The 25944-nt window shown below is 38.5% G+C and overlaps 5 protein-coding genes across 7 annotated transcripts; 4 read left to right on the forward strand and 1 right to left on the reverse strand.

Moving 5' to 3' along the window:
* Window positions 1-1423: 1423 nt before the first annotated feature.
* Window positions 1424-2869, reverse strand: LOC120904160 (pupal cuticle protein Edg-84A-like). Its single transcript, XM_040313967.1, has 2 exons — window positions 2067-2869; window positions 1424-2008 (listed from the first exon to the last, which is right to left on the reverse strand). Exons 1-2 carry the CDS (start codon window positions 2076-2078, stop codon window positions 1478-1480), a joined length of 543 nt encoding a protein of 180 aa, XP_040169901.1. The 5' UTR covers window positions 2079-2869; the 3' UTR covers window positions 1424-1477.
* Window positions 2870-4855: 1986 nt separating this feature from the next.
* On the forward strand, window positions 4856-5466 carry LOC120904482 (larval cuticle protein A2B-like). The gene is made up of 2 exons (XM_040314492.1): window positions 4856-4945; window positions 5021-5466. The coding sequence occupies exons 1-2, from the start codon at window positions 4934-4936 to the stop codon at window positions 5384-5386; spliced, it is 378 nt and encodes a 125-aa protein (XP_040170426.1). The 5' UTR covers window positions 4856-4933; the 3' UTR covers window positions 5387-5466.
* A 742-nt stretch (window positions 5467-6208) lies between these two features.
* LOC120904481 (larval cuticle protein A2B-like) lies at window positions 6209-16296 on the forward strand. Of its 3 annotated transcripts, XM_040314491.1 has the most exons (3): window positions 6209-6254; window positions 6318-6632; window positions 16129-16296. In XM_040314491.1, the coding sequence occupies exons 1-3, from the start codon at window positions 6243-6245 to the stop codon at window positions 16198-16200; spliced, it is 399 nt and encodes a 132-aa protein (XP_040170425.1). In that variant the 5' UTR covers window positions 6209-6242; the 3' UTR covers window positions 16201-16296. The 3 variants fall into 3 exon arrangements, with proteins under 3 accessions (XP_040170425.1, XP_040170424.1, XP_040170423.1); XM_040314490.1 differs by lacking the exon at window positions 16129-16296 and having other exon boundaries at window positions 6318-6781; XM_040314489.1 differs by lacking the exons at window positions 6209-6254; window positions 6318-6632 and adding an exon at window positions 15697-15750 and having other exon boundaries at window positions 15814-16292.
* On the forward strand, window positions 10573-11109 carry LOC120904483 (larval cuticle protein A2B-like). Its single transcript, XM_040314493.1, has 2 exons — window positions 10573-10621; window positions 10685-11109. The coding sequence occupies exons 1-2, from the start codon at window positions 10610-10612 to the stop codon at window positions 11048-11050; spliced, it is 378 nt and encodes a 125-aa protein (XP_040170427.1). The 5' UTR covers window positions 10573-10609; the 3' UTR covers window positions 11051-11109.
* A 6680-nt stretch (window positions 16297-22976) lies between the features above and the next one.
* Window positions 22977-23566, forward strand: LOC120903234 (larval cuticle protein A2B-like). The gene is made up of 2 exons (XM_040312525.1): window positions 22977-23036; window positions 23104-23566. Exons 1-2 carry the CDS (start codon window positions 23028-23030, stop codon window positions 23467-23469), a joined length of 375 nt encoding a protein of 124 aa, XP_040168459.1. The 5' UTR covers window positions 22977-23027; the 3' UTR covers window positions 23470-23566.
* Window positions 23567-25944: the final 2378 nt, after the last annotated feature.

Genomic DNA, 25944 nt, shown 5'->3' on the forward strand with positions numbered 1-25944 from the left:
AGTTATTTATGTTAATCTGAAATGTTCTCTAGCCTTTCACGAATGGTTTAAAAGATGAATAGGGCCATATGCGGTCCGCGAACCAATTGAATCCGGCCCGCGAATAACTTTGGCAGTTATTTGAATTAAACTGAAGTAGATTGTAGATTACGAGTCAGGAAAAATCGGTGTATCAGATTTTATCCACTGAGAAAGACGATTTCAACATTCAGTGTGGATAGTTCGATTAACGAAGTGAGTAGTAAGTTACTCATAGTGGCTATGTTGGGGAGGTGTCCTCGAAGATGGTATGTAGCATGTGTTTCAGTTCTTCTTTGCTGGCGGCTCCTCAAAGTCGGACTCATATTTTTCCACATTTTCTGACTTTGAGACTTTCTGAAAAATTCGGAAACCATGCATAACACTCGGAATACCACTTTTTTCTCTTAGTTGATGAGGGTACTCTTACATATATTGCTGCAAAAATCAGGTCGATGTATTAAAACCACGAAAAACCAAGCACTCAAAAAAGATATGAATTGTATGAGGTCGACTGTATGCTGGTAGTCTCTTTTCCTCAACAAAATGGCCACATATCTAGAAAATATTTGCCGATGTATCGATAAATTTTGATTTATCGTTATTAGTCATTACCGTTGTCAAAATTCAGCATTAGTACTTGATGTGTCGATATGTTGAGGCAATATACGAGGTTTAAAAAACTGTCCACGTAGTCTCAAAGTTAACATATACCCGGGATTGCATAAGAATGAAAAAATGTCCGTGTTAGGGCGACCGCTGCTAAAGTTAAGTATGAGTAAATGTAAACTGCTTTGCGTATTATATATGTATTTCCATATTTTTTATTTCTACACAATCAGAGATGGTAGATGATGGGGTTTGGTGGAGAATTTTTCATGAATAGTTTTATAGGAGGCTACGAAAAAATTTAGATACGATTCTAGGCCAAAGAATAAGTCCTTAATGATTTTCGCCGATCGAAAGCCCCATGTGGTATAGTGGGTGATGGAGAAAACAAAACCTGGACCCAATACTTCAAATATCTTAATGATATAGTTTGGTTTAAAAAGGTAGAATTTTATGCACCACATAATTGTCGCAGAACGTAATTGTCGAAGCGATACCATCCGGATGATGTATATGATTCCAGACTCCTCTATAACCAGTTATTCGTACATGTGGTATAACGGGGGGTCATTATATTAGAATAATTTATATTACTCTCAAATATTGACAGTCCAAGCAAAACATTTAACAAACGTGAGATGATTTTCTTGTTTTATTTTTTTATTTTTTCAATGAATTAAGTGTATTACCATTGCTATTAAGCTTATGGGTGGAAACTTACCCATGTGTAACGACATACAATTGAATTATTCAAAAGACTTCATCTGTGTCACATTAAACTATTTTCAAACGCACGTTTACAACATACACGATAATAATGTTTTATTATTCTTTACAGATTTTACATTTTTTAATATTGATAGCTGATATTTCCACTTTTGAAACTGGTATGAGAATGCACAGTGTTACGGTTTTTAGATGTATAAACTATCGGCTCGCTCAACTTGGGGCTAACTTTATGAACCTTCACATAATGTGCCTGTTCGACAGTATGGAAAGATTCAATATGAGGGTTTATTGAAACCAAAGGTAACGGTTTCAATAGCTCTACTACAGGAACTACAGCAGCTTTTGTAGACGAAGTAGTTTGATGGAATCCTTTAATTAGCTCACGACGTACGTTAGCAACAAATCCGGTATCCTTGTCTGAGGTATAATCCACAACACGTCGATATCCATCCGCATCGTTAAGACTATACTGTCCAGTAACTTTATCTCCGTGCCGTTCTTCTTGCTGATGCTTTATGTCTCCACTCCGATCATCATGTACAGAATATTTGAAGTGATATTCGACTGGGCCATGCTCACCGTAAAGCTGACGCGCTACTGGAAATGCTGCTGCAGTACTTGCAGCAACAGCCAGAAACACTGCAATGCACACCTTTAATTGAACAATTGTTAGTGTCAAGTAATTTTGAAATTAATGATTATTGCTTTACCTTTTCCATCATGTTAGGTACTTTCTTTCTATTTTTAATGGGCAAGAGCTGTTGTCTTTTTGCAAATGGCTAATTTTTGCCGGCTGCAAATGATTTTATATCTCACAAACGGAGAGAAAAATTAGATCTAACCCTACCTATCTTGCCAACAATTCATTTCCAGTATACGCCTTCGCATGTCTGATGACATAACAACAACATTCGCAATACGAATCCTAAACATGCTTAATACCTGAACCACGGTTGACAAACCACAATCTCACTGATATGATCGGAGCCGGATTTTAATCCAGCCTAAAAACATGAACCAGTTTACTAGTTTACAAACAATGTGAGACTCACTAACGAGAAGAAATATTTACATGCTGGCTGAGTTTACATGACATAATCTCAATTTAGCAGCTGTTTTCAAGTAAGTCTATCGCGTCAATGCTGTAATTGCCGTTCCAATTAGTAACACCATGCATCTTGCAATATGTCCCTTACAAAAAACCCTTCCAACTGCATTTTGTCACGCAATATGCAATCTGGGCTGTTCCTCAGTCAATGTCGTATAAATATGATACGATCAAGCACACAGTTGTCATTATCTAGTAGACAATCTGTAGGACTAAGTTTACCGAGTTATTTGTTGCTTTTTTTCGTATCCATTTTACCTTATCGAAATCATATTGTAGAATGATAATAATGATATTAGGTAGCACACGAAAATCCCAGATAATATTAAGATGCTTTATCATGATTGGGCTAAATTGTAGTACTATACATGCAATTAATTTGAGTAGTGAACGAAAAGCAAATGATCTAAGTTACGGTTTTGGTTATGCTGTCAACAACTATGAAACTAATGACATAAAGTCACACGAAGAGAGAAGACTAGGAGATGCCGTCGTTGGAACATATTCCCTGCTGGACCCAGATGGATACAACCGCACAGTAGTTTACAAAGTAGACGGAGCTAAAGGATTTCAAGCGAAAGTGTTTCGGCTACCAGTAAAAGGATTATTAAATAATATTTCGGAGAATATACCAAATCAGAACAGAACCCGTGATTGGGAAAGAAGGCGCAGGAGGTTATTTCGGTTTTATAACTTCAGAAAAAATTATGGAATCTTCAAAGGATTTTTTAGTTCAAAAAATTAACTATCTTTAAGAGTGTCTTTGGGTTGCGATTCACACATTGTTACGTTATAAATTAAGATACATGAAATAACATTCATCAATACAACATTTGCAACTTTTAACACACGTTTGAATACATCATAAAAAATTAATTTTAATTTTTAGAAATATTTTTATTTATTCAGTAAGAACGGCTTCGGTCATATTGTTTAGATCAAATGTTATCTATAAAACAAAAATTATGAGTATATTTGTTCTTGATAATATTTTTTGTTAAAGTTTAAAGATCAGGACATAAACTACTCCTGTATTAGGATGTGCATATAAACTCATGTGCCGATAAGCAATCGTCTATCCTCACTGGCACTTAATCGTCACGTTTCTTCCATGTGCTAGGAACGCACTGTATGTTCCCTTTGATTCAGTATGTTTGATTTTACCGTTAATGATGGAAAAATGCCCAAATTATGATCCCAAATACTTCTCACGTATTCTCACGCATTCAAAAATACATTAATCAGGCATACAGATCTTCACATTCCTTCATCAAATCAACGAAATACATAACTTGCACATTGAAAGTCGTTCCTCTTCTTTTCCTTTTCTGCCTTTTTTAACACTGTAGTAACGAGACAACCGAAGAATCCTGAAAATGTAAAAGCAATAAAATGAATATTTTAAAAATAATTTCTATCATAGTGAATATTAATGTAAAATACTTCCCTTGCATATTCAATACAGCTTAAGCTGATATTGCTTATTAGATAAAATAAGTTATGGAGTGAATTATTAAATTTACAAATTTATTCCGCAGAAGGAAGGCTCTTGCAAGTTCCTACTCGACAGAATTTTAATATTACATTAAGGTTAGGAGCTCTTTAATTAGATACAAAATAAATATAAATCTAAATCTTATATGTTTCAAATTTTGTTCCACTATAATGAGAAAACATTCGGAGAAAAAATTAGAAAAATAGGGAAAATTTAGAATTTTAATATGGTGTTGGATAATCTTACATTCATAATTAGCCGTACTACAGATGGCTTTGGTAAAAAAGACCGTTTTTGTCTTATGTCAATCGTTCTTCGCAGATCAATCAGATTCATAGCTGCCATATCAAAATACAATGTTGTAAGTGCTTCCGGTACATAATCGCTGTATGTACGTTGTAAAATGTTTCTAACAACGTTTCTCCGATACTTCAGCTGCATGAATACCAGAAACGTAGTTAATCATTTTCATCCCCACCGAAGAAAATCTGCCGTTTACCTCATATGCATTGCCTCATTTCATTGAGCATCACTTTCAACTGGTTGCAACTGATGATCTTCACATTGAAACCAGTTTCAATGTGAATTTCCTACTCAGGCGCAAACAGGCTTCATCTCGCAGCTAGCATCATCTCATAGTGTTTCCTGATTCACCACCAGTTGCAGACAAACCGGACCCCAAAACTCCTTTTCGATCGAACGAATGTAATATTGGTACAGTTTTATGACCGCCGATTGCCTAATTGAAGTTAAAGAAACGCTCACAGTTTAACTATCGGATAGAAGGAGATAGATGTCCCGGTTATGGTTAAAATGAGATATCCTGTTTGTGCATCGCACTTTCTCAATTGAAAGTGAAACCATCCCACGAAGATGTTTCAAACTTTGGTATAAATACCATCACAGGAAATGGACCAGGCATCAGTGATTGGTAGATAACCGTAAAACGACAAGCAGAAATTACATCAAACATCATGTTTCTAAAGGTATAAATATCTTCTACATCAAAACATATTGATTTTTCTAAACACAAATTACTAAGCAGTGCACTTTTTTGACAGATTGTGGGAATACTTGGACTAGTGGTTGTTGTTTGCAGCCAAAATCATTACGGTACACACAACGATGCACAACATGATGTAGTGCATTATCATCACGACGAAGAGCATCATGGACCAGCACATTATGAATATCACTACGACGTCCACGATGATCACACTGGCGATGTTCACGGCCAACATGAAGCGCGTAAAGATGATTCGACCCACGGTGAATATTATCTAATCGATGCCGATGGTCATAAGCGTACTGTGAAGTATCATGTTGAAGGAAAAAGCGGTTTCATTGCTGAAGTCCATCGAGAACCAGTCAAAGGCTTCCACGATGCACCTCTTAATTTCCATCACAAGTTCGAAGAGAAATACTGATCATATAATTTTAAGTCATTGTAACAAAGTTACGAAACAAATATTTTATAAATCGAATAAAATAGTCTAAAGCCACTTTACACAATGTTGCAGTTATGCAGAAAATGACATTGATGACGACAAAAAAACAGATACTTCGGCACCCATTCACAAAAACAAGTCCACATCAAGTATAAAAAAGCAAAAATGTATCGATAGTAGGAAAAAACACCATTATCTGGTATTAAATCCTTCCTGCTCAACCAGTCGGAGCACTTGACAAAATGTTACCATAATCTTTCGGGTACTTTCCTTATTTTTACTTTTAACGAAGAGGAGCGTCAACAACATGCACCGATCAACTCTTGGGGATCAATCTTCATCCCCAATGACGCGCCCGAGGACGACAATGACCACAAACTTACAAAGCTAATATTACATGCCGGATACGTGCAGCTCCAGCGGTGTTCCTTAGTTACTGATTTTCATAAAACATTTTTTCACCAATACTACATTGAATGATACAACAAATGTCTTCCGTTTAAATCATTTATGACCTTGACAATGAATATCATGCGTTACATAACAGTACCCTGCACCATTTCAATCCTATCTGTTTCAGCAGATTAATTGCCAATTTTTTTTCTTCTTTCTAGTCTCAACCCTTTCACTTCAACTAGAGCGGTCTGGTTCAACCGGTTGGTGCATTTGGCATGCCGTAGACCCTGCTGAATTTTGGTAACTTTTCTTTTTAGCAGTATTCCCGTATCATGATGAATACATTTCCTTTCGCTATATAATGACAGTTCACCCACATTTTCGGCATCAGTTAGCATTTGTTCGCCCCACGCACAACACCTCACAAGTATTTTGCAACATGTATTCCAAGGTATTTGCATGAGCGATTCTCGTGCTTTTGCAGCTGTTTTCTCTAATCTTTCGTCCTTTGTAGATCATTGTTGTTCTGGCCCTTGTCGCCGCCGTTAGTGCTCAAAGCCACTACGGACATCAACAACACTACCAGCCCCAGCACTACCATCACGAAGAGGAGCATCACGGACCAGTGCACTACGAGTATAACTACGATGTGCATGATGACCACACCGGTGATGTTCACGGCCAGAAGGAGGCTCGTAAGGACGACTCTACTCAGGGCGAGTACTACCTGATCGATGCCGACGGTCACAAGCGTACCGTCACGTACCACGTTGAGGGCAAGAGCGGATTCATCGCGGAGGTGCACCGTGAGCCGATCAAGGGATACCAGGTACCGCAGCCACAGCACCACCAATATCAGCCGCAATACCATCATCAGGCTCCGGCTCACCACAAATACTAGTTTTAAACTGTGTATAGTATAGCCCTGTAAATCGAATTTAGAGCTATGATAAAATGTTTTATAAATGATAAATCTAATCAAATTTGTGTTGGGCCCTAGATAAACCTCATCCATTACTCCATAACATCGTTATCTGATGCGTTGAGTTTGAATGTGGTTGATTTTCTCTGCGTTAGACGACGCAATATAAGATTCCCATGTCATAGAACAGCTGGGTGATGCACAGTAGGACCGTAGACATACATGTACTCGTTTACTGTAGTGATGGGTAACCGGAATCGCACCCACGGCTCGGAATCGCTTCCGAGCATTGCTACTCCGGCTCCGATTCCGAAAAATTCAACCCGTCGATTCCGCCCGGAGCCGTCGGAGCCGTCCGGAGCCGTTCGGAGCCGTCGGAGCCGTCCGGAGCCGTCTGGAGCCGTCGGGGCCGTCCGGAGCCGTCGGAGCTGTTGGAGCTGTTGGAGCCGTCCGGAGCCGGTCGGAACCGTCGTAGTCGTTGGAGCCGACGGAGCCGTCGTAGTCGATGGAGCCAACGGAACCGGTTGGAGACGTTGAGGCCGTCGGTGCCGTCGAAGCCGACGGAGCCAGTTCGAGCCGTCGGAGTCGTTGTAATAGTCGGAAGTCCTCTGAAGTGCTTTAATTTCCCGATATCAGCGATGATTTCATTTTAAAAAATAGCTTACGAGTAAAAAAAGGGTCTTCTTCATTTATTGCTCTGAAGTTTTTTTGTATTTTTTTTAAACAATAAAGTCAAAAACAATTGTTTGCTCCGTATATATATAGGGAAAAACTATGAATCAAACTATTATTGATCTTTATTTTCATAAAAGATCGACGGATGATTGATAGTTATATTCTTTGTCTTGTCCATGTGCCATCATGTTATTCGGTAAAAAACAACGGTAAACTGCCATAATTACACTCGTCTGTCTCGTTGTCTCGTATTTTATCAAACCCACCTCCCGTCATAGTTCTATTGCTCCTTGACCTCCTAATTTGAATAATTTTTTTCCTATATATATATACGGTGCAAACAATTATTTTTGGTTTTATTTTTGAAAAAAAAAAACACACACAAAAAAACTTCATATTATAATAATAAATTATATTCATATTCATAATAAAATTATCACTAATATCCGGAAATTAATGCGCTTCAGAATGCTTCCGACTATTACAACTACTCCGACGGCTCCGACGGCTCCAACGGCTCCAACGGCTCCAACGGCTCCAACGGCTCCAACGGCTCCGACGGCTCCGGCTGCCGACTAGCGGCTCCGGACGTCTCCGGACGGCTCCGGCTGCCGACTAGCGGCTCCGGACGGCTCCGGACGGCTCCGAACGGCTCCGAACGGCTCCAGACGGCTCCGAGGTCGGAGTTTTGCACCTACCTTCCGGAACCGCTTCCAATTTTGGCGGAGTAATTCGGAAGCGATTCCGGATTTTTGTTGAAATTATCCATCACTAATTTACTGTTGTGCTCTTCGTTCAGCAACACGTGAGAAATGTTTTTGCGGATGTTTGTATTATTGGATGCATGCGCAGCTGATCCTGTAGTGCTGCAAATCAAAGGTGCTTTCATGAATTACACCTGTTTCCAGGTACGATCGAATTTCGTGCCGTTCGCATCGAATAACGTGTCGTTTGCTTCGAACCGCTGCTAACTATGATCGAATGCGTGGGATCGAACGCTTCCGTTCCGTTCCGTCGCCAAACGTTGTGACCGAAAGAGCCAAATTCTACAAATCTGTTCGTAGAATTTCACGTGAAGAGTCTAATTGTTAAACCAAGAGCAAAAATGTGTGAAAGTTTTATTAAATATATGAATTGTTTAGATCCGCCATTTAGAGCGGCTCGCGAGCTATACTTTGCCGATCGCTGGGTTATACAAAACGCGTATAATAATACTGGATAGTAGAGGCATACATACGGCAGAAGTCTAAAATGACATTTTCTCAAACTAACTCAAAAATACACAAAAACTGAAATTCCTAGCCCGCTGAGACGTGGTACATCTCACTGGGCATATATTGAACACTGTTAGGTTTGGTGCAAGATTTGATATCTGATTGAAGATGATTGATTTTTATATTCTCTGTACCCTTAATGACGGGGTATTCGCTGGAAACGATGGCGATTTTAGTTATTTAAAAACAAAGAAGCAACGAAACCAGTACCAAGCACAAGCCCCCCTCCCTCCGTTTGACAGTTTGTCGTCTTAGCTCTGAGTCGGTTCTTTTGTGATTTAGGTTCACGTTTCATTCCTTTTGAAAAATGAAGTAGTTCCTTTGTTTTAAATTAAACTCCCACCACTATTTTGTAGTACGTCTCCGATTACTATACTATTTTTCTCTTTACTTATTGGATTAATTATCGTGATATTGGTGATATTTCATACCAGAAATTTCTATTATATGACGACTGTTGTTATGATCTGATTAAGTTTTAAAGGAATGTTTAGCAAAATTTATTTGTTTAATAATATATATTTTTCGTAAATTTATTTTCTCATTTATCATTCATTTGTGCAGTAAATCGTTGGTTTTTTTCTGAGCTTTAATTTGTCAAAGTTATGTTCGATTTAGATGTATAATTATATGTGTTATGTAGGCAGTAATTTTCCAGATAATCTAAACCTAAATAAATAAATAGATGAAATAAATACATAAATAAATAAATAATGAAATATATTAATAAATTAATTAATACATAAAAAATAAATAAAAGGATAAATAAATAAATAAAAATTTAAGATAAAATCCAAAGTGAATTATTGTTACAAGTTTAGGCGGGAGCTTACAGCATTTAACAGTCAACAAATCAAAATTTACCGTGTATCGTTGAAAGTAAAAAATAACTTATTTATCGCGATTGACTGCAACATTACAATCTGTCATAGAAAAAAATCGTTCATTGGTTTACTGTTCTGGTTATCTTAACAACGAAACCTACCGAAATATTAGCTGACAGCAAATCTGCATAAAAATGATGAACTCTGCATATTTTGTTTGATATTTTTAAAAATTACGCAAGAAGATTATGTTACAGATGAGCTTTTTTTTACTTCAAAATTGTATGCTGAGACTCTTTTATTTTGGAAACAAAATCTGATTAAGGAAAGGGGATTCTAGCACTATGCAAACTAAACAGCCACGTGCGGCCTAATTCTCGAATCACTGACCGCTCGAAACATCAACAGGGCCGCAATACTGTGACTACTTAGGTGCTTATCTTTCCTTAATGCACCCCAAATTAGCCATATGCAATTCACTATCATTAGAAAAAAGAGCCATCATCTTCATCACTTTGCCGGTTGAAGGATTTTGAAAGGAAACAGTGTTAAAAGACATTTTTTTAATATGCTTCATGTAGCAAGAGTAAAAATCACTGAATCACTGATAAAACTGTGCTTAATCCTTTGAAAATTATTACACCTGTTACAATCTCACTGTCTGAAATTAATTAATCATCGTTCGAAACCCATTTTAAATTGCCGTATAACCAACAATGAAAACTAAAAAAAACAGTATTTTAATAAGCATCCTTTCATTTCATGTCTGAAGTAACCTTGATCATGAATACCACGCCTTACATAATGAATCTATACACCATTTCGGTCCAAAAAAGTTTTGAAATTGTTTTAAATTTCTTCTTTCCTTCTGTCAATGTCCCTTTCACTTCAAATAGAGCGGTCTGGTTGAACCGGTTGGTGTATTTGGCAAGTCGGGATCCCCATGATACCGAATATTGTTACTTTGTTTTAATTTTCCTTTTGTTTTGCAACATTCCCCATACAATCTACTCGTTTTTTCATTCATTATATAAAGAAAGCTCACTCTCATTTTTGGCATCAGTGATCATTTGTTCGCCCCACACACAACACCTCACAAGTATTTTGCAACATGTATTCCAAGGTATTTGCATGAGCGATTCTTGTGCGTTTGCAGGTGTTTTCTATAATATTTCGTCCTTTGTAGATCATTGTTGTTCTGGCCCTTGTCGCCGCCGTCAGTGCTCAAAGCCACTACGGACATCAACAACACTACCAGCCCCAGCACTACCATCACGAAGAGGAGCATCACGGACCAGTGCACTACGAGTATCACTACGATGTGCATGATGACCACACCGGTGATGTTCACGGCCAGAAGGAGGCTCGTAAGGACGACTCTACTCAGGGCGAGTACTACCTGATCGATGCCGATGGCCACAAGCGTACCGTCACGTACCACGTTGAGGGCAAGAGCGGATTCATCGCGGAGGTGCACCGTGAGCCGATCAAGGGATACCAGGCACCGCAGCCCCACCATCAGGTTCCGTCTCACTACAACTATCAACATTAAATAATAGTATAGTCATACAAATTTATCGAATAATGTTAATAAACTAACGATAAAACTTATCTATATGTGAACTTGTATATATTTTTTGCGATGGAACTTATAGACATGAATTGGGACCTAGAACTCGAACGACTTAATAACATGCCCATTATAGGCTCAAATCTCATATGAATCGTCTCCCGAAGCAAGGATTGACTATCTGATTGTGTGGTACTAAAATAAGTCTCGAAGGCCTGTTTTATCCGGCATCCGCCAAAAAGAAGAATAATGTGGAGGTTTCGTTTATTGATAAGAATGTTTTATTCAAACCATCGTAGAAATTTTCTTATTACTAAACATTTGAAAGTGATCTATTGTGTTTTCCTTTAATCTGTATAGATCAGGAATATCCAGCTCACCTGACTATGTTCCCAACATGCTACCAAAAAAAGCAAAATGGTGTAAAAGTAAATTTATATTATTAATTACTTATTAATATTATTAATATAATTCATAAATTTATATGAAGTATATGAAAAATACTTCACAAGCAGCTGAAAAATAAGGCAAACAACTTGGTGTTGTTAAAAGGATAAATCATTTGGATACACCTATGGTACAGACTAAACACTTTTAACGGGCTTGTACAACACAAAATTATTTTTTTGTAATACACGCGCTCAATTAAGCACTTATAATATACCACAAACGGAATTAAATTCGTTTGCTAGTTGTATAGCTTACAGCATACTGAGTGCCTAGCATTTACAACCATAAAATTACCATTATTGTTGTTTTTTCAGGTATAACCAGAGGCGACCGATCTGGTAGTACCGTCGTCAACTCGTACGACTAACAACATGCGCGTCATGGGTTCAAGCCCCGAATAGACCGTACGGTAGGACTGACTATCCTGCTATGGTAACAAAAAGTCACTGAAAGCCAAGCTCACTTTACTAGTGGGTACAGGCAGGCCTTGATCGACAGCGGTTGTTGTGCCAAAGAAGAAGAAGAAGAAGAACCAGAGGCGAATTTTCCTATAAGTGGACTGAGCGGCCGCAAAGGGCCCCTGCCTAAAGGGGTCGCCGAGATAAAACTTCACATGTGTTAGTTCGCTTTTACAAGCGATTTTTTTATACATTTTTTTCTAGCTCAGTTTTCAATGTGAACAGCATCATTCAAAACTTTTTTGTTTTTCAACAGCTGTCATTATTTGTGACAGCTGGGCTGTTAAAAAAACTCCGCGCGATTGTTTAAATTCTTCTTTTTCTTCTTTTGGCACAACAACCGCTGCCGGTCAAGGCCTGCCTGTACTCACTAGTGAAATGGGCTTGGCTTTCAGTGACTTTTTGTTACGGTAGCAGGATAGTCAGTCCTGCGTATGGGGGGGCACGCTCTATTCGGGGTTTGAACCCATGACAGGCATGTTGTTAGAGTCGTACGAGTTGACGACTGTACCAGCAAACCGGCCCAATTTGTTTGATTTGGACCCAACCCGGATTGTTGAATTAGGCTTTCCAAATATACCTTTTAGTTGTACTAGACCAATTGTCAGGTTGTTACCTTGGTCAAATTGGTGAAGGTCAGGGCAACTGAATCAAGTTAAACCAACTAGATCAGCACTAAAATTTGTAAAGTCAGTAGTTTTAATAACGACATTTTATCATTTCATTATTTGATTCATTTCCATATAAAAGACTCTTAGTTTATATAAAAACAACGAAATGCGTATTTGTTTTGAAAAATTACTGTATAAAATAAACATTTTCTTACACCAAATACTGGCTAGTACGTGAATATAGTTTTGAAAAAAATTCACTACCGGAAACAACGATGATGGACAACCTAAATTATCGAAATAAGTCCGACTGCCGTCGCACAGGTTTTTTACCGCTTAGATAACCAAAAATAAAAGTATCTGTCACGAAATTCACCGTGATCTTTTGCGAACTTGTTACCTATCCTTAATTTTTATATCCGAGTAGCGCGTCATTTTCACGTAGATTATTTGTTTTCCGTTCTGACGAAGAGGCGTTTTCAATAGATGGGATATTATATATAGATTTGAAAAATGTTTCATAGATCCGTTTGTAAGCTATAATATAGTAGTATTTGTATTGGTTTTTCATTTAGAAGTTTTGGAGAATGCTGTCTGCTGCATCATTATCATACATTACATTACTTTATCCGGCGCTACAACCGCTTTGCGGTCTTGGCCTGCCTCAGGAGTGTCCGAAACCGCTGACGATCTCGCGCCTTCGTCTGCCAGTCCGTTATTCCGGCCTTAATGGCGGACGCCTCCACGCCATCTTGCCACCTCAATTAGGATCTACCACGCCTCCTCCGTCCTTGTGGACGGCCTAAAAAGACTTTACGGGCTGGGTCGTCCGTTTCCATGCGTAAATCATCGCCAGCCCACCGGAGCCTGGCGAGCTTGATACGCTGCACGACAGTGAGGTCGCCGTACATCTCGTATAGCTCGTCATTATAGCGGCTGCTCCAATGTCCTTCCACACATACGGGGCCAAGTATCCTTCAGAGCATCTTCCTCTCGAACGCGGCTAAGAGGGTTTCGTCAGAATTGGACAGTGTCCATGTCTCAGAGGCGTATGTGAGTACCGCATGATCATACACTCAGACAATAAAACATTTGCGCATGTCAGTATTCTCTGATTCGGCTTGCCTAACGATTGTTTCTTAATTATTGCATTTTTTTTTATTTAATGGGTCTTGTTACGCGTAGTCTTGCTGAGGCAGGGTGGCAGATGTTTGACGGGAATTTGGAGATATGCTAGAATTTAGAAATGAACTCGGACATAAACTGTGTAGAGACTGATCAACTTCGGCAACGATTGAAACCCATGAAATAATTTAGTAGCAAGAAAGAACTCGCAATAATAAGAGCTATCGAAACACGTTTTCTTATTCTAAAGTGTCCAATCAAGTTAACTCTTCTCCTGATGCAAGGCGTACTCCACATATGAAAGTATTATGTATTTTCAAAACATGAATCATACAAACATGAAGATGACTCTTTTGTCTCTTGATGTTATTTTTTAAAACCCGTGTTACTTTGGTTCAACTTTCTCAATTTTGTTCTTTTTTGTAGATCTCGCCGCGTTCCGTCCGCTAGTTATTTGTTAAAATTACGAAACTTGAAAAAAGTCCCAATACAAATGTTCGGAATGGGTTCAAAGATATCCGTTGTATTTAATTACAAAAAATAAACAGTGACATTATCAACCATTATGGTTTTTTCAAGTGGATTTTTGTTGTAATTTATTTATAGCCACTCATTGTAATGTATGTAAATAATGCAATGTAAAATGAATGGCTTCTTTATGCCACCTAAGTCAAACATGATAAAAAAACGTTGACTATCGGTGTAATATTTTTTGCATCAGAGACATGTTCCTTTAAATTGAAACCAGACCATTGAAACCATAGTATTCCAAGCATAGCGAAACCGTATTCCTAGCATTGAAATGAATCGATTGAATTACACTTTACACAATGCAAATTTAACTCCTTGCTGGTATTTAAAATAGTTTCAACTATCTTTTTTTTTTTGCAAAAGAATTTCATTTTCAATGCACGGTATCCTTCAAAGTAGTGCCCGGATTCCTTCTTTTCATTTTTTAAATTTACGGCCTAGTCGTAAGAACGACCTAGTTGACCGTATCATCTTTTTATCTAATTAATTACTAAATTATCAAAATAATATATCATCATACTAATTTGATGATGATTGTTCAACTTTACTAGCTAAGGTGGCTTTTACGATATTACCCAGCTGTGTTATATGGAGTTTGACACTTGACGGTTGATATCATGTCAACACTCCATACAAAACCACAAGCATTAGCCTCTGTATTTCAGCCTACATTATTTCAACCTGAAAAAAATCTTAACAAACGCCGATGAAGGATTGTTTTTTTTGCTATTGGCTGGAAATAGAAAACGGATATATAAAAGAATTTCTGACAACTGTTTCTTGATAGATTATTAGTCAGATTAATAGTACTTCATATTTACTATAACAATTTTTTTCAGATTAATAATATTTCCTTCATTCTTCATTGTTGATTATTTTTATAATTATCATGAAAACTTAAAGTGTGTTAAGCACTAGTTTTTTTTCTTCTAAAAATAACATTGCTAGGGTATGTGGTACTTCCCATCAAGTGGCTTCCATCATGATGGAATATAATAAAAACTTATCAACGTATAGACAAATAAACGTTTTAAATTAAAATTGAAATATACGATTCGACAAAAAATGCAAGAATCATTATCATAATAATCAATTGCGAGAAGATTTTCAACTAAATTAAACATCTCATACATGCAATTTTACTATGACCTTGCCCATGAATATCATTTGTTACGTAATGGAGCTATGCTCCATTTCAACCCTACTTTGGAAAGATTTCCTTCTTTGATTTTTTTTTACTTTCTGCCACTATCCCTTTCACTTCAAATGGAGCAGTCCAGCTTAACCGGTTGGCGCATTTGGAAAGTCGTGATCCCCATGAGTGGCCACAATATGTCGAATTTCGGTACATTTTCTTAATTTTCTTTCTGTTTTGCAACGTTCCTCAATATGATCTATGCTTTTACTCCACTATATAAAGAAAGCTCACCCATATTTTTGGCATCAGTGACCATTTGTTCGCCCCACACACAACACCTCACAAGTATTTTGCAACATGTATTCCAAGGTATTTGCATGAGCGATTCTCGTGCTTTTGCAGCTGTTTTCTATAATGTTTCGTCCTTTGCAGATCATTGTTGTTCTGGCCCTTGTCGCCGCCGTCAGTGCTCAAAGCCAATACGGACATCAACAACACTACCAGCCCCAGCACTACCATCACGAAGAGGAGCATCACGGACCAGTGCACTACGAATATAACTACGATGTGCATGATGACCACACCGGTGATGTTCACGGCCAGAAGGAGGCTCGTAAAGACGACTCTACTCAGGGCGAGTACTACCTGATCGATGCCGACGGTCACAAGCGTACCGTCACGTACCATGTTGAGGGTAAGAGCGGATTCATCGCGGAGGTGCACCGTGAGCCGATCAAGGGATACCAGGCACCGCAGCCCCAGCACCACCAATATCAGCCGCATCATGGAGCGTCCGTTCATCAAAATAACCATTATTAGAAACAAAATATTGAATTAGAGTATTAGTCGAATATTTCAAACGTTCTTTGTGATCAATATTTTGCTTAATGTGTGTACGTGAAAGAAAACTAGAAAAATAACGAATAATGGGGCCCTTTCCGTTGTGAGTTCGCAGGCTGAAATTTCAACCTGTCAGCTGTTTGCATTGTATAGCAGTTTTCGAGCAGCTATCTGTGTGAGTTTAATATACAGGTGGGCTTATCCCAAGGTGTATGAATATAGACGGCTGATTTTTATCGCTTCTACTTCTGAATGAAGATTTTAAGAGTGTTTTGAGTATTCGTCAAGCCTCCAGAAAGCTTGTTTGAACAAAAGTTTTCACTCATCCTCTCAAAAAATGATATTCAAATTTAGTTATAAAAAACATAGTATGAGACCTCCTGGACTACATACACTTTGACTTTAGATTCCACCACGTGATCTCTTTAATGCACCTTGAAATAAAGGTAGACAACACCGTGTTTTCGAGCAGGTACTCGAATCTAATTCTAGCTTTGAGGCTAGAATAATCTAGACTGAAAATTGCAGCCGAGTTTTGTGTGTGGTTTTGTATGGAGTGTTTACATGATTTCAGCCTCCAACTGTTAAACTCCATACAAAAAACTAACTAGAATCGTGAAGGGTCCCAATAATGATAATAGTCTGAAATTTAACGGCACATAAATGTAAAGGCAGATAACCCATACCCATACGTTTATTTTACTGGTTGACGAATAATAATGCGTCTTCGAATTCCGAACCCTGAAAGCTTACTTGTCTTGCTTTTTGCAGGAAGAGAATCCAATTTACCTGTGTTATCCGATGAAGACCAATGAAATTGATGCTAAGTCGGAAGGACACTTATAAGATTCGCCTTGAGTGAAACCTGAAACTGCAGCACGATGCTTTTGAACGGTGACGTTTCGCGGTACTGCAGAACTTAAACACATGAACACGGAAAACTTTCTAGGACACAAAACCATTTTATCGTTTGACGTTTAACGTAAAAGTCGCATTCGCATTTCGCTCCGTATATTTTCTGGAAAATCGCGCTGTTTATCACACTATTTTCCGGTTTCTGTATAATCACAGTATTTTAGAACACCGTTCCATTATCGTTCAATAGTGCGTTTATCTCTGCTGACCAAAAAATTCGCGTAAATTTCGTTTTTCGGATAGCATCTGAGTTCGCGCGTCCTAACCGCCATCGCTCTTGTTGCTGCAACGAAAACCTGCACCGCTCCCGTATAATGGCCCGTATTTGCAACGCCTGCACTATGGAAATTGTGGAGGCATCTATCAGCTGCTGCCTGTGCGACTCTCCATTTCACCAGCGTTGCACTTCGGTTCCTGCTGATCTGTTCCTGCGCATTGCGGAATATAAACAATTACACTGGTGCTGTATTGGCTGCAACAACGTATTTATGAATCCGCGCACCAAGTTCGTAAAAGACGCAGCCATGCAATCTGGTTTCCAGGCGGCAATTACAACAGTAGCCGAAAGCATCAAGACCGTTATGGAGCCATTGACTAATGATATCAAAACTGGGATTGCACGGATGAGCCAACTTGATCTAAAAACTCCACGTAGCAGTCACCCTCCCGCAAAAATTCGTCGCATAAATCGGTCAAAACGTTTGTTCTCGGAAGTCGCTACTGACAACCATACTTTGTTTACATTTGGCGCCAGACCCATCAACACCCAAAACAATAACAACCAGAACCAAAATAATAAGCCGGTCGATGATATGTATCGCAAAAATCGAGCTCCACCCATGATCACAGGCACAAACAAAGATACAACTACATTTCCGATCAAAATAGTCCCCGCTCAGTCTACGGTGCAGAAGTGCGCATTGTATATTTCCCGGCTCGCTCCAGATACATCCAGTGACCAAATAGTGCAAATGGTCAAACATGCTTTGTCCATTGAGGATGTCACTGCATATTGCCTTATACGACAAGGCACAAACACAGCAACACTCTCATTTCTATCATTTAAGGTGTTAGTGCCTCTTACTCAACGTGAAAGGGCTTTTTTCCCCCTATACTTGGCCGCTTAGTCTATCGGTGCGTGAATTTGTCGACTACCGAGCTCAACAACCAGGTGCAAATTTTCGTCTACCGCCAATGAGACTTTCAACACCCACAACCCAATCTACATCGCAGGATATTCGATCACCACAGCTGTTGGATCACACAATACTTTCAGCACACACTCCACGCACTTCACCCACACCGCAAACCCACTAATTATCAACACCGATAAACAATTCACACACATCACGCACACTCGCACGCTCGCTAATCAGCTGTACACCGCATATGAGCCAAATAACGCCGAAACAACTTTTGTTGATAATTTACGCACTCACCTGATGATTGTTCCTCCAACAACAAACAACTTTACCACCACTGAAGCAGTCTGTAGTAACAGCATCTCGTGCAGGCTACTTAACGATCGTGAACCCAACACTACGCAACATCAGCAGCACTATTGCTACAGTACAGAACCTACACTTACACAAACGCACGACGGTCATGTCATTCCTGCAGGGGTTGCCTCCTTAAATAATACTGACGATTTGTTATTTTCATATCATAATGTAAGAGGACTAAAAACAAAATGTCATGAGGTATTCGATTGTTCGATGTTCTTCGATGTTTCTACTACTCATTACGACGTCATTATCCTGACTGAAACATGGTTGGACTCCTCTATTAACTCGTCACAGTTGTTTCCGGACCATTATATCGTCTTCAGAAAGGACCGTAATGACAGAAATAGTAGGAAAACCAAAGGTGGTGGGGTTCTCATAGCTGTCGCCTCACATTTGCGAGTACTCTTATGTTCTACATCAGACACTGTCGAGCAACTTTGGTTAAAGATTTACAGCATTAAGAAAACGTATGTTATCGGTGCAATGTATGTTCCTCCTGACATGGCAAATAACACGTCGGTTATTCACACAATCTGTTCAACTATTGACGACGTAGCGTGTAAAGCTAATGAAATGTGTTTGTTATTCGGGGATTTCAATTTGTCAAACCTGAATTGGATACCCGATGAAACAAATCCACTTATGCTCCAAGTTGACTACGAATGCTCGAGGATCACGGACAACTGTCGCCTTCTTCTTGATTGTATGAATAGCAACGGACTATACCAGATTAACAAAATTCATAATGCGTCGAATAACTACCTCGATTTGATCTTTGTATGCGACGATATCCTGCAACAATGCTCTCCACCGGCAATAACACCCTTCCCCATAGTTGCTATTGATTGCTATCATCCGCCTATAGAGCTATGCCTGCCGAACGGTTTAGCCACAGCAGAACATCACACAACATCACATCAAGAATCAGGCATGCTCGACTACAGTCGCACAAACTTTTTGATTCTAAATGATCTACTGCAATCCTCTGACTGGTCATTCCTTGATGGAAACCCGGACGTAAACCATGCACTCGATATGTTCAATCGGAAATTTACGGAACATTTATCTGCCTGCTACCCTATAAAACGTCCACAACAGGGTCCACCGTTGGGTAATGCTCAATTACGCCGTTTAAAACGAAACAAATCTTCCTGCTATCGCTTTTACCAAAACAGTGGAACACAACAATCGAGATTGCGGTTCATCGCTGCACACAATGTATATAGAAGCTATAATAGACAACTACACTCTCGTTTTTTGATTCGTATACAGTTCAGCTTAAGAAGAAAACCGAAAAAATTTTGGAGGTATGTCGACACAAAACGGAAAAACAGCTCCCTGCCAGCTATAGTTTCCTTTAATGGAACAACTTCGTGTACCAAAGAGGAAACCTGCAATTTATTTGCCGATCGTTTCATGAGTTCGTTTGCCACTGAAGCTCCTGGCTTCTCATTGGATGCTGCTCTCAACAACGTGCCCTCCGACGCGGTCGATGTTAATGTGCGTGACATAAACATCTCCAGAGATTCTGTGCTAAAGGCGCTCAAGCAGGTCAAACCATCCTACAACCCTGGACCTGATGGTATTCCAACCGCAGTTCTTGCCAAATGCAGCGAAGTTTTGGCTGAACCTCTGGCTCGTATCTTCACACTCTCTCTCAATCAGCGTATGTTTCCAGCAGCATGGAAATCGTCCTACATGTTTCCTGTGCATAAAAAGGGGGATAAGAGCTTAGTGGAAAACTACCGTGGCATTACTACTTTGCCTGCAGGTGCTAAGGTTTTTGAAGTCGTCGTCCAGAACTCGCTCTTGAACTGTTGCCGCTCGCTGATATCAACACGCCAACACGGGTTCTTCCCCCGCCGCAGTGTGACCACCAATTTGGTGGAGTTTGTATCTCACTGCCATGCTGCATTCGCTTCGGGAGCCCAGATGGATGTCATCTATACCGACCTTAAGGCTGCCTTTGATCGGGTGAATCATCGCTTGCTGTTGGCTAAGCTTGCTCGTCTTGGATTCTCTACCCCTTTAGTGGAGTGGTTCGAATCTTACCTCACCAATCGTCGATATCGCGAGAAAGTTGAATGTATGACATCTAGGGAATTCGTGAGTTGTTCAGGCGTGCCACAGGGTAGTAACCTTGGACCTTTGCTGTTTTCTCTATTTTTTAATGACGTTACTACTGTAGTAAGGGAATCTGAATGTTTATTGTATGCGGACGATCTTAGACTTTTTTTTTCCTGTGAGGTGTTTTGGTGATTGTCTTGTCCTGCAAGCATCGATCGACTCTTTTTCCGACTGGTGTCTGAACAACAACCTACAAATTTCTGTTGATAAATGTTCGTCCATGTCGTTTCACCGTTCTAATTGTCCAATAGTGTTTAACTACTGCATCTCCGGTACACAATTACATCGACACAGTGCAGTAAAAGACTAAGGAGTTACCCTTGACCGTAAACTTGACTTTCATGTGCACCATAACGAAATTATTGATAGAGCGAACAGAATGCTAGGATTTATACGCAGTCCGTCGAGAGAATTTTCCGACCCACATTGTGTTGTCGCACTCTGCAAATCACTAGTCAGATCCATCTTAGAATACTCCTCAGTAATTTGGTGCCCATCGTCGTCGTTATGGTCGAATAAGATTGAGTCAGTGCAGAAAGAAATCACCCGTTTGGTCTTACAGTTCACACCCTGGCGTAACGTGGCAGCGAGACCTAGTTATCATACCCGGTGCTTAATTTTTAGACCCGAGTCTCTCGCTACTCGTCGCGAAACGGCGCAAATCTTTTCATAACAAAAATCGTCCTACGAGAGCTAGATTCACCGGACCTTTTAGCTAGAGTTAATTTCCACGTATCTGCTCGTATTTTAAGAAACTTTAGGCTACTAAGAGTTGACCAAACTAGACGTGCATATAGCGATAATGAACCTTTGACTGCGATGGCTATTAGATTTAATGCACATTATGACTCTTTTGACTGGAATTCCCTAAGTTAACCTGTTTTTCTTGCTGTGATACTCTGTGTTATTTATTTTGTGCTGATGTTACATTGTACCTTGCTTTATGTTTACATGCTTTACATGCTTTATGTTATTATAAGTTTAGTTTATAAGATCAGTGATAAGGCCAATGATGAGCAATCACTTAACATTTACAAATAAACAAATAAACAAATAAACAAAACCAGCGGCAGTGCCATTCAAATATACATCAATCTTGTCTCATTTTCCTCATTAATCAATAACTTTTATTGTATTTTGTCATACTCCTGTGTTAGTATTACTATTGTTTTATTTTGTATAGCTGTTTTTTCCTAGTTGGCATCATTCTGTTTTTTCTTTCATAAATCTTTACCTACGTTTTCTTTGTTCATGGTGTTATGTTGTTGATTTTTTAGTTTATATTTTAGGTTGATTGCTTTTCTTATGTTTATGAATCATTATTAATCCGAATTTATATAATGTAAACATAGATAGAACAATAAAATATTACAAATCATACACCAGCCAGATTTTAAACCCTTTTTGATACATATATCTATGTTGAATGAGTTAATTTTATTCAGCTGTGTAGAGGCAAATCATTGAAAATAAAATAAAATAAATGAAATAAAATTGTCAATTCGAGTTACATTTCTTAACATGGTCGATACAAGAATGTGATTTTTTTGCATCTAGAATGACAAAATCAATCAAATTTATTATGTGCCATTTGGGAAATTTGAAATAAAACGAATGTACAACATGATTTTTTGGTTCATGGTATGAAACCATTTAAAGTGTTATTAAATTTCATCAGTATCAGTAATCAAAAAAGCTCCTTACGAATTGTCTCTCTGAATAGCTTATCGTTATTGATCCTTTATTTAAAATTCATCCCACCTATAATCATTATCCTTATCTAATGACGAGGTTAATCTGTTAGTTCGGCTGTTAGATGTGCACTACAAAAAATATAAGCTTGCTCAAAAGATGCATGTACCTGCATCATAACCTTGACAATCAACTATTTTAAGTAGACGTGCTTCCTGTTTGATGTCGTTTTTGCATAAAACATCAACCAGTGAACTGTGGACTCAAGTGTCTATATCGTAATATGTGATTATATAATCCTTCAACTCGGTGCTACTATTCCTTTCACATTAACCAGACCATACAACTGGTGCGTTTCTTTTCAGTAGTTTGAAATCGAACGAACGAATCGTGACTTTCCAAACTTCTTCTTGTAGAAAATTGTCTCCTTTATTTTCATCGTTTGCTCCTTTCACGTCAAAACGTCAGGGTATAAAAATGCATTCAAAAAGCGTTTTTCCTCCACAACACCCGCAGTTGCCGAAACAGTTGGACCATTATTTCCAAAACATTACATCCAAATTCAAAATGATGAAGGTTTGTAGAGATTTACATAAACTAACTTTAGATTATTAATCCTGCATTTTGGATTTTCTTTGTGTAGTTCTTGGTACTTCTGGCTCTTGTCGCCGCCGTCAGTGCTCAAAGCCACTACGGACATCAACAACACTACCAGCCCCAGCACTACCATCACGAAGAGGAGCATCACGGACCAGTGCACTACGAGTATCACTACGATGTGCATGATGACCATACCGGTGATGTTCACGGCCAGAAGGAGGCTCGCAAGGATGACTCTACTCAGGGCGAGTACTACCTGATCGATGCCGATGGCCACAAGCGTACCGTCACGTACCACGTTGACGGTAAGAGCGGATTCATCGCGGAGGTGCACCGTGAGCCGATCAAGGGATACCAGGCACCACAGCCCCACCATCAGGCTCCGTCTCACGACAACTATCAGCATTAAAGAATAGCATAATATTAAAATAGATACCTGTACCTTTATCGTAGTAATAAACGTGGGGCACACTTAATTGAACATTGTGTCTTTTTAACTCTCTTAATCATTCTCATGTCATTTGAATCTTGAAAAATATAAGAAATAATCAGTAGTGTGCTGAAAATTAGCAAATCTGGTTTTATTGGGGTGTTATTTATGTTTGATGGTTTGATAGAACATTTTATTTAAAAAAATTAATAAGTTATATACTTTAAGAATTAATATTCCAATGTCATTTTTTTAATGATACATGTAATATTTCACTATTAATATCCCGAGTTTTATTTATGGTTTTGGATAAAAATTATTTTGTTTATTTATGGTAACATTTTGCTCTTTATGTTATTTTAAACACACGGTATGTAGCACTTTATGAAAAGAATATTTCATGCTTTTTTGTAAGCTATCCTCAGGGCCTCAAATCTTATTTCTGCTTAGAGCCCCCGACACTGTAAACCCGCCACTGACTGCAGCTAAACATGACTTATAGTCTCAAATCCTTCCCATCTTTAATATCATCATCGCTTAACCCTACAAACTAATTTTGCCAAATAAATATATTAATTCTTAGTCACAGATTTTACTGTATTTTTAGTTTTCCTGCTACAGTTTAATTCATCTCGTTTTTATAACTCTTTTGTGCGCCATTTCTCTCTATTTCTATCCTTTTATCACTTCCTATTTATTTCTCTTTTTTCTATTTCTCTCCTTCTCTCTCTGTCTCTCTCTCTATCTATCTCTTGCTCTCTCTTTGGCTCTCTGTTCTCGATCTTTCATGTAACCTTTTTTCCTAAAAATAATAGTTTGTCAAGCTTATGTAAACAAAGCTACTTTACAATTGAGATACATTTAAAGAACTAGATTAGAGCTAGAACTGGAATGTTTCAAGAATTGTCAAACTGTGGGGGCCTTCACGATTCTAGTCAGTTTTTTGTATGGAGTTTGACAGTTGGAGGCTGAAATCATGTAAACACTCCATACAAAACCACACAAAAAACTAGCCTGCAATTTTCAGTCTAGATTATTCTAGCCACAAAGCTAGAATTAAATTCGAGTACCTGCTCGAAAACAAGGGTTTGTTTACATTTATCCCAAGGTGCATTAAAGAGATCAGGTGATGCAATATAGAATCAAAGTGTATATAGTCCAGGTGGTATTAGCATTTTTTATAACCAATTTTGAGCAACACTTTTTAACAGAACGAGTGAAAACTCAAACGAGCTTTCCGGAGGCTTGAAGAATACTCAAAACACTCTTAAAATCTTCATTCAGAAGCAGAATCGATAAAAATCAGCCTTCTAAATTCATACACCTTGGGATAAGCCCACCTGTATATAATACTCACTTAGATAGCTGCTCGAAAACTGCTATACAATGCAAACAGCTGACAGGCTGAAATTTCAGCCTACGAACTTAAAACGGAAAGGGCCCCTGTTTTAGCTTTACAGTGAAATAAATCTATACCAATGCAATGAGTCCTAATGCATGGTTTTCTTCTTCTTCTTCTTTGGCTCAACAACCGATGTCGGTCAAGGCCTGCCTGTACCCACTTGTGCTTGTGGGCTTGGCTTTCAGTGACTAATTGATTCCCCCCCATAGCAGGATAGTCAGTCCTACGTATGGCGGCGCGGTCTATTTGGGGATTGAACCCATGACGGGCATGTTGTTAAGTCGTACGATTTGACGACTGTACTACGAGACCGGCTATGCATGGTTACCCCTGGATATAACACTTTCAAGATGTTCATTAAAGTGTTATATCCAGAGTAAAAGTATTAGTTAAGCTATTTGTGTAGACCTGCGGAGGTCCGACAATTCATCCTAAAAAAAAACTTAAAATAATTCTATACATATATGCAACAATAATTTCAATTATAGCTGTATCTGCAGCATTTGCCTTAGGCGACAAAGCACCATTACAATGTTTCAATTTTTTAGTTGTCTGAACCATTTTTTTATTGTACCTAATCTGGATCGTCCACAGCCCTAACTGGTATTGTGGTATCAAAAAACCTCCCAAAAGTCTGTTTTCAAGGATTTTTTTAACATTAGCCATTTTCACCCCGACAAATCATTTCAGAAGGAGTACACGACAATATTCATCGATTTCTAAAATAAATAAAAAATTCTTCAGACTAGGATTTTTCAAAAGTTTTTTTTTTTTTAATTTTTGATCAATCCATTGAAAAGATAATTTCCTTGATTTTTCTTTTCTTTCGAATTCGCACAACCCTTTCACTTCTACTACAGTCATCCAGTTCAACCGGTTGGAGCATTTGGCAATTCCTTGTCTTCACAAGTGACCGTAGTCTTCATGAGCAAATCGACATTTCGGTACATTTTTTTACTTTTATCGTTTTTTACAATGTTTCTCGTGCATCAGTTCATTTCACTTTGCTATATAAAGAAATCTCACCCACATTTTCGGCATCAGTTAGCATT

The sequence above is a fragment of the Anopheles arabiensis genome, chromosome 3 (assembly GCF_016920715.1).
Source record: "Anopheles arabiensis isolate DONGOLA chromosome 3, AaraD3, whole genome shotgun sequence".
NCBI lineage: Eukaryota > Metazoa > Arthropoda > Insecta > Diptera > Culicidae > Anopheles > Anopheles arabiensis.

Coding starts and splice junctions, on each gene's coding strand:
- LOC120904481 (XM_040314491.1), top strand. Junction 6,633..16,128: donor AGCCGATCAAGGGATACCAG/GTACCGCAGCCA, acceptor AAGGGATACCAG/GCACCGCAGCCCCAGCACCA.